The following is an 8562-nucleotide window of genomic DNA, read 5'->3' as shown; positions in this document are numbered from 1 at the left end:
GTTTTATATTTGCTCCCATTAAAAACAAATGTTTCTTTAGAAAGTTTAGTTTGAAAAATAATTCTAAAATTCAAAGTGATTCACTAATTGTCAATAAATGCCACCAAATCTGGTCATCACCTTTCTACTAGGTTACTGAAAAGAAAACAAGAATTTTATAAACTTCCCTAAAAATGTGATTCCTTCCTTTTTTTTTATATATCAAGAACAAAGGACACACTACTGATCACAACATAAGTACCTCTTAATATTTAATTTCATCATGTAGCTATACACATAGTAAAATTAAAGCCATGTATATTATTTTAAAAATCTTAAATGTTTAAATAATTCTACCAGTTGTTTTATCACTGGACAAGAAATGTATTAGGTTTGATATTTACAAAGATGTTTATGTTGTCTGCTATTTTCTATTATAGGTTTATTTAAAGAATATCACCTATAGCATAAATAAATTTTTCAATAAAAACAAACTAAGAAAACCCTAGAAACATTTGACATCACCAAATTCAACAGCTCTCACTAGAAATCCAAGCAATAAACTTAGATATTTGAAATAAACATAAATTATGATTATATAACTAAGTCACATATGTAATTTTGAATTATAGTAATAGCACTGTAAACATGAATACAAAGGATTGCAGTTTTATGCAGTTTTTTTTTGTTTTTCTTCTTTTAGGCTTATTTCTCCTTGAAAGAATAGAATGATCTTTTAAAAAAATGAAAGAGTTATACAGTAAATCTAGAAAACAATTCAAATAGCTGTGAAACTAGATTTTCCTATAAATGATCTTGAATTTAGCTTACAATCAAGTATTTATAGTATTACAAACCCCAAATCATCACATAGAACTTGGTATGTCTGTTTTCAAATGTGTCTTAAGTCTCTCCATTGAAGTGTGAATTAAGATGCCGAAGGAAATCCCCTCTGGATGTAATGGATGGTGGGAAAACTGCTTGACAGAATTCACATACTCGAGGTATATGCAGTTCTGAGTCTGTGCCACTTAGTACCACCGAGTCACTGTCTTGATTAGGAAAGGGCTTCCAAATGGGCTGCAGGAAACAAACAAAAATATCTCTGTTACTTATGTTTAAATTCAAATAGCACTGGACTTCAAATTTGAATTTTTGAATGAGTTATGTATGAGCATATATATTTAATTCCCTAATATAAAAGCAAATTACTTTTCCATGAAGTTAGCATGAGGACATGACTCAATTCTTGGTTTCATAAAAGGGACAACTAAACTTTGATTAAAAGCCACTTGGGACACACACTTATGCATTTTATCATATTTAAAAAGATTGCAGCTTTAGCATGCAATTTTTAATACCCAATGATCACAACGGGAGTAGTTTTGGAACAATAGTTAATACTCTGGTCTTTTAAATTAAATTCTATCTTTTCTTTTTTACAATAAAAACCTTAACTTATAGGGGCTTTATTAATTACACAGTACACAAGACATGATGTGTGTGTGCATTGCGTCTTACTCAAAATCAATTTCACTATTGTTTATAAGCAAATACAGTGAATACATCATACATGAATCAGCATTATTTTGATTTTTAAAAAGAAAATTTTCCTTTTAAACTACTGAACAAATTTCACTGATCAGTTATCTTTTATTTGTTTTTAAAAATGCAAATACTTAATCATTCAACAAAATCTAACACATGCAGTGTTTTGACTTCTTACTTTGCTTCTGTTATATAATAGGTAGTTTGGCCTTACTCATTCTTGTGGCTGAATAAAGTGAAACTTGTCAATAGTTGCCTGGTTAAAGAATTATGGCAAGTCATAATCTAATAGAACCACCTCCACTATAACCAGCACATAAATACCCTTTCATAACTGCATTTATTCTTTTTTTTTTTTAACTTCTAGAAGGACAAGAAATAGCATTTGGCTTAATAATAGCTACACAATAGATGTTTGTTAACTGGAAAATATTTCCCTGAATTGTGTAAAACAAATTATTTTTTAAAATTTCTTTCTTATGTGGATACAGGTAAATTACTCTGACACAGCTAAATTCTGGTATTTTAATCACCTCATAAAGTCAAATTTAAAAAGACCCCTTATCCTCCTATTACTAATATGTTTTTAAAGTCACACAGCCTAGTCTAGAACCTGACAAGTGTTACTGTTATTTCCCCTAACTTCTTTCATTCTGGTTAACCAATCATTTACATAAACAGTATATTACCGATTGAAGCATTTGGGTTTCACGACATCACTGTCTTCTTATAAACAGTTTACTGGACAGCTGTGTACAATTGGTGTAAATATACAATGTCTGTCTAGGCACCCAGATACATTCAAATATCAGTATGGAGGACTTATAATAATGCTGACTCAATTCCTTTCATAAGAAATGTCAATTTTATTACAAAAATAGTAATATTTAAAACAAATGTTATAAAATTTAAGGTAAAATAACTTTCTTTGGAAAAACTTCTTTGGTAAAAGTAGTAAAAACTGTGAGCATACAAGCAAAAATCTAGTTAGAGTTAACTTGATTCTAATTTTAATGTTTTCAGTTTTAAACAAAAAAGTACAAATCACTGTAATGGGAAATTGATATGGCCAGAAATAAAAGATTATTAAAGATAGTCCTTATTTATATAAAATAGCAAGAAATTAAATCAGAAGCAATTTAGCTTCTAAATTTGGTAAGCCAATCTTCTGCTCCCAATTTACCTATTAAGTCCATATTCATTTTTCTCTATTAAGAACTTTTAGTTCAGATTTGATCTCTTCATAGAATTTAGTTGGGATCCCACTCACTGACTCAGCAAAGTAAAAAAGAAAATCACATAGAACAATAATAATCTGATACACTTTAGTCTTGGTTATGATAGCTGAATATATAAAATAGATGTTTAGTAGTAATGATTGATATAAAGTAAAATTTTTAAATATGCAGCCAAAAATTTCACTTCTCTTTGTTACTATCTACAAACAACTCAGGATTAAAAAAATTATTATTATTATTATTATTATTATTTTGAGACAGGGTCTTGCTCTGTCACCCAGGCTGAAGTGTGGTGGCACCATCACAGCTCACTGCAACCTCGAACTACCTAGCTCAAGCAATCCTCCCACCTCAGCTTCCCAAGTAGCTGGAGACAATAGGCGCATGCCACCACAACCAGCTACAAATATCTATATATCTATACGTATTTGTAGAGACAAGTTCTCACTGTGTTGCCCAGGCTGGTCTCAAATTCCTAGGCTCAGTCAATCCTCCTGCCTCAGCCTCCCAAAGTGCTGGGATTATAGGCATGAACCACCGTACCTGGCCCAACTCAGGAATTTTGTACTTATACTAGCTTGTATAATACTAGCTTTATTAATACAAATAAAACAGCTTAAAATGTTTTTTAAAAAACTCACTTTAAGAAATATTCTTTCCATCCTAAACTGTAACATGGTCTTCAAAACAAACTAATTTCTTTGCTTTTTCTGCCAAAATATCAATTATCTAACCTTATGCCCCATGTCTTGTGACAACTCAACACTAATTCTCCTGAATTTTTTAAGCTGAATACTTTTCCATCAAGTTGTAATCACATACCAGCTGTTTCCCTTGCTGTAGTATAGAAAGCAAATGTACAATGCAGGGTGCCATCTACTGAAACATGAATGCACAGACTAGTAAAAGAACAAGCAAGACATATAATAGAGAAAAAAGTAACAAGCATTAGAACTGATGCACTTCACAGCTCCACAGGAATTCTACTTGCAATAAATGAAATTGTTTAATTTGTTTCATTTAGTAGCAACTATAACAGAGACTATGATGTGAAATAAAGTATAATGAACAAGAACCTAAGTGAGGTTATAATTAAAACTTATTGTCAGCCATGCCTAGTTTTTCCCACTACTAAAATATACCACAGCTTGACAACTGCCTTCTTTGCATGCTGATTTAAGTCTATAACCTATAAGTGTACTTAAAGCAAAAGGGTATTAACAACTTTAAAAAAAAAAAAATCTCAAGGCAAAGAGAAATCAGACAAATGTTTGCAAGTTACATAGACATTTACATCAATCTATTTTCATAAGCTTCTGTTTTTTGTAAAAATTTTATAGTTTTCATTTGCTTTCAGACATTAAACTTTTTTTTTAACTAAAAGAATCATTCTGTGATGGAACTTGAATCTAAAAGGGAGGGCAGGAGTGGTTTGGGGGATATAAGTCTGTGAGATTTAGAAACATTAAATAAAATATCTGATACCATACACATGCAGAGACTATTTTAAAAATATACTAGGCTACATGTTCATTTCCAGATTAGCAACCAAAACCAAAACTAAACCCTACAGATCTACGTACTATATAACTGAGGATATAGTAGAAGTATTCATTGAAAGATAGTTCACTTATGTTGATAAATAGGAATGTAAGATGCAATTATTTACATAAGATCGTGAATTCTTATAAAGATGAATATGATATACAGAAACTATTAAATAAAACAGCATTTGTTTCACACTATGAAATTTAATAATCTTATTAATCCTGAGTAAACAAGCTTTGAATAAGGAACTAAGAAAGTGACACCACAATAGATACGGATAAGGCTTAACATGAATTTTTAAATGACATAAATTCTAAGATACTTTACAATAGTTTTACCATATTCAGCTTTTCTAATTTCATGTCATTTATTATAGAACTTGTTTTTCTGAAACCCCTAACTTTGGCTAGACAGTAGTTTAAAAAGGATGTCAGATAACGTAAAAGAGATGCATATCTGTCCATGTATGGCAAAATGTGTGTTCACACATAATAATATATTTGTTAATGCAAAACAGTTACCTGCTGTGGTCCTCGGATAGCTTTTCCTGGGGAATCAAGTGAGGGAAAAGGTGCATCAGATGGGTCCAGAAGTGGGAAGGTATTTACATATAATGCATTATGGTCTCCAGGTGGCAAACACGCAGCTCTATCCAGAGTTGTCCTGATACAAGTGTTTACAAGATTTGAGGGCTTTGTTTTGTCAGTTGTTTTAAGGTTTTGTATAGCTGAAGCTATGGGGTCAATTCCCTGAATTTCAAATAAAGTTTCTTCTGTTTTAACAAAGTTCCCTGGGTTGTCTCTGAACTCCGTATTAAATTTCTCTTGGCACATTGCCTCAGACGTGGCAGGACTAAGGATGCCGGGTCTCTCTGGAGTGCTATGTAAGAAAGTCGAGTCATTGTCCATAGGTGGAAACTTGACATTGAATTTAGAAAGTGATTCAAAAGAGGTGTCTTCCTCATCTCTGCACAGTCCTCTTGGTGTGACACATGTGATGGATGGTGCACCTCTATTTATATCATCTTTAGCCTGAGGCTTAAACAGCGCCTCTTGTTTATCTGTTTTATCCGTACACTGTATAGGCACAGAGCACTGTGTCTCTGCAGGGAGAAGAACACAAAAGAGAAACAGTCACATTCAAATCATTAAAAAAAAAATCTGTTCAATCAGCTTTGGACAGATTATTATTATTTTTTCTATTGGTTTTTATAGCAAATGAAGACAACTGGGATTTTAAAATTTGCTACCATCTTACACAGAATATTAGCAGTCTCCAGCGGGTGAACTGAAACACAGCTTATTAGTTGCAATTTAACTACTTTGTCTTTTCCTAGGTCTTTTGCTGTAAGCTTTGCATCTTGTTCAGTTACACTGCTCCAAGCTTAAAAACATTTGCTTGTAGTGTATACATTTAAACATTTTTGTCAGTAACGGAAGCTATAACTGTGTTTGCTTAGACATATAAGTTGTTAAAAGGGAAAATCTTACTAGGTATATCTAAAATTAGGTCATTTATTATTGTCACTGTCTAACTAAGTATATCACTAATCAGTTTAGCCACTGTCTGCTGTCAATAATCCATGTGAAGACTGGTGGTTGCAGGAGTTGGGAAAAGGAAGACAGTGAAGGCAAAGGAAGGATGAAACATTGTGATGCATGTTAAGAAAACTGCGGATGAATAGATTATTTTCTCATCTTATATCTTTTTTTTAAAAAGACCTCTGTAAATAACAGGTAAATATCTGGTAGATGAAATAGCCTCTGTAGCTCATTTATCTAGAGCCACTTACCCAACAAATTCAGCTTTCTAGGACACAGTCAAAAGCTAGAAGGAAAGTAGAGCTTCTGAGGAGCCAGAATTAGAGCCACAAGGTTCATAGATACGTGAATTTTGTTCTTATTGTCATTTTAGATTTATTCTAACAAACCTGATGGTATTTCCCTAGCTCACAGCTGGTTTGAAACAAAAAATTAAAAGGGAATATGAGTTGCTAAAGGCAGACATAGATATCAACAGGAACTAAAAGCATAGGAAAAGACAAGAAAGACAGAAAAGCTGATACAAGAACTTAGAAAACACTACAGTCTAATACAGAGCTAATGAGTGCTCAATACAAAAAAACAATAATCAAAGTACTCTCCATCTTGATGATTCTGAGACACTAGAAAAAGCCAAATTAAACTCCACAATGTCCCTTAAAGAAGGCACTGAAGTTGGTAATGCATGTATTTTAAGGATTGTCATCGGCACTGTTGAACATTCACAAATGGAGACATTACCAATGATGCAAATTTAGGTAGACAGGGTATACAGAACACAAGGTATACAAAGTGTCTGTACAGGTTAGTAGGCACTTAACAAACGTCACTTCCTTTATATTCCTTTGGTCTTGGCAGTCTCATGACACCTCTCTGTCTTTTGCCAAAGCACATTCCAATGTAATATATTTTTTTCTGTTTGGATATGTGTAGTATAATGCAACCAACTTCTCTGGTTCATCTTGTTGTACACCTACTGCCTCTCTTTATACCTCTCTTCATACCATCCTTTCTTACTGGATTATTATAACAGCCTTTAAACTGCTTCCTTGCCTCTAAATTTGTCTCATATCCAATCTGTTGTCTTCATTGCAACTTCCCCTCCATCCCTCGTTCTCAGAGTAGTTTTTCTAAAATACTAATCTGACCACGTTACCTTCCTAATAAAATCTTTTGATGGCTCTACAAGGCCCTCAGATCTCAGAAAAGGCTTATCGACTGTTCATTACTGGCCCCTGGTCACCTCTCCATGCTCATCTTTCACTCCATACTCTGGCTATAATGAACTTCGTATAGTTCCCCAAAATAGCCACACTCTCTTGTCTTTGCACCTTTGCACATGCTGTGCAGACTGCCTGAAGTGTCCCCTCCCATCACTCTTTGCCCAACTCTTATTTGTCCTTCACATCTTGGCTTGGACATAAGTTTCTCTGGATGACTCTCCCATGACTCTTGGATGCCCTGAGGACTGAAACACTCTGTTATATAGTTATGCGTCACTTAACGATGGCACGTTTTGAGAAAGGTATTCTTAGGCAATTTTGTCATTGTGCAAACATCACAGAGTGTACTTACAGAAACCTAGACAGTATAGTCTACTACACACCTACACTATATGGTATAGCCTATTGTTCTTAGGCTACAAACCTATACAACATGTTACTGTACTGAATACTGTAGGTAACACAATGGTATCTATTTCAACACTGAAAAGGTACAGTAAAAATACGGCATAAAAGATAAAAAATGGGTACGCCTATATAGAGCACTTACCATGAATGGAATTTGCAGGACTAGAGGTTGCTCTGAGTCAGTGAGTGAATGGTGAGTGAATGTGAAGGCCTAGGCCTAGTATTACTGTACATCACTGTAGACTTTATGAACACTATACACTTTGGTTACGCTAAATTTACACACACAAAAAAGTGTGATACAATGTAACAACAGCTACCTACAATGTCACTAGGGTGATATGAACTTTTTTTTTTTTTTTTGAGACGGAGGTTTGCTCTTGTTGCCCAGGCTGGATGGAGTGCAATGGCGTGATCTCGGCTCACTGCAACCTCCACCTCCCAGGTTCAAGTGATTCTCTTGCCTCAGCCTCCAGAGTAGCTGGGATTACGGACATGAGTCACCATGTCCGGCTAATTTTATATTTTCAGTAGAGACGGGGTTTCTCCATGTTGGTCAGGCTGGTCTCGAACTCCCAGCCTCAGGTGATCTGCCCAGCTCAGCCTCCCAAAGTGCTGGGATTATAGGCGTGAGCCACTGTGCCTGGGCTGATATGAACTTTTAAGCCCCATTATAATCATATGGGGCCATGATTGTATATGCAATCTGTTGTTGACTGAAAATGTCACTTGGCACATGACTGTATTTCCAAGTATAACTCTCTTTCTCCCATTAAAGTAGGTTTTTTGAGGTCTTAAACTATGTTTTGTTTCCCTCTAACTCCAGACCCCTGCCCAGTGTCTGGCACGTAGTATGCCCCTAACAAACGAATTCTGAATGAATCTGTAATCTCTCCCTTACAGAGCCTACTATAATAATCAACATTTACCAGATATTCTGTGACTAGAAGTGCTATAGTAATTGTGACCAAGCTTAATTGTTTAGCTGGATTTCTTTAGCCTCTGAGGTTCTTAAAGTCCATTAACTCTCGAGTAGTCATTCTTCCTGGCAGTAGACTTGAAAGTGGCAGGAAAGTC

The 8562-nt window shown here is 34.3% G+C and overlaps 1 protein-coding gene across 4 annotated transcripts in view; it reads right to left on the bottom strand.

The window, feature by feature from the left end:
* Positions 1–234: 234 nt before the first annotated feature.
* The window catches only part of TANK (TRAF family member associated NFKB activator), a 105464-nt gene continuing 97136 nt past the window's right edge, over positions 235–8562 (bottom strand). For all 4 annotated transcript variants that reach the window (XM_021923661.2, XM_021923660.2, XM_031651306.1 and 1 more), the window contains 2 exons: positions 4835–5415; positions 235–1059 (listed from right to left, as the gene is read on the bottom strand). In XM_021923661.2, coding sequence (XP_021779353.1) covers positions 883–1059; positions 4835–5415 — 758 coding nt within the window. In that variant the 3' untranslated portion in view covers positions 235–882. The remainder of the gene's footprint in view (positions 1060–4834; positions 5416–8562) is intronic.

The sequence above is a fragment of the Papio anubis genome, chromosome 10 (assembly GCF_008728515.1).
Source record: "Papio anubis isolate 15944 chromosome 10, Panubis1.0, whole genome shotgun sequence".
Classification (NCBI taxonomy): domain Eukaryota; kingdom Metazoa; phylum Chordata; class Mammalia; order Primates; family Cercopithecidae; genus Papio; species Papio anubis.
Note: the sequence above shows the minus strand (reverse complement) of the source record. Positions and strands in the feature narration are given on the sequence as shown.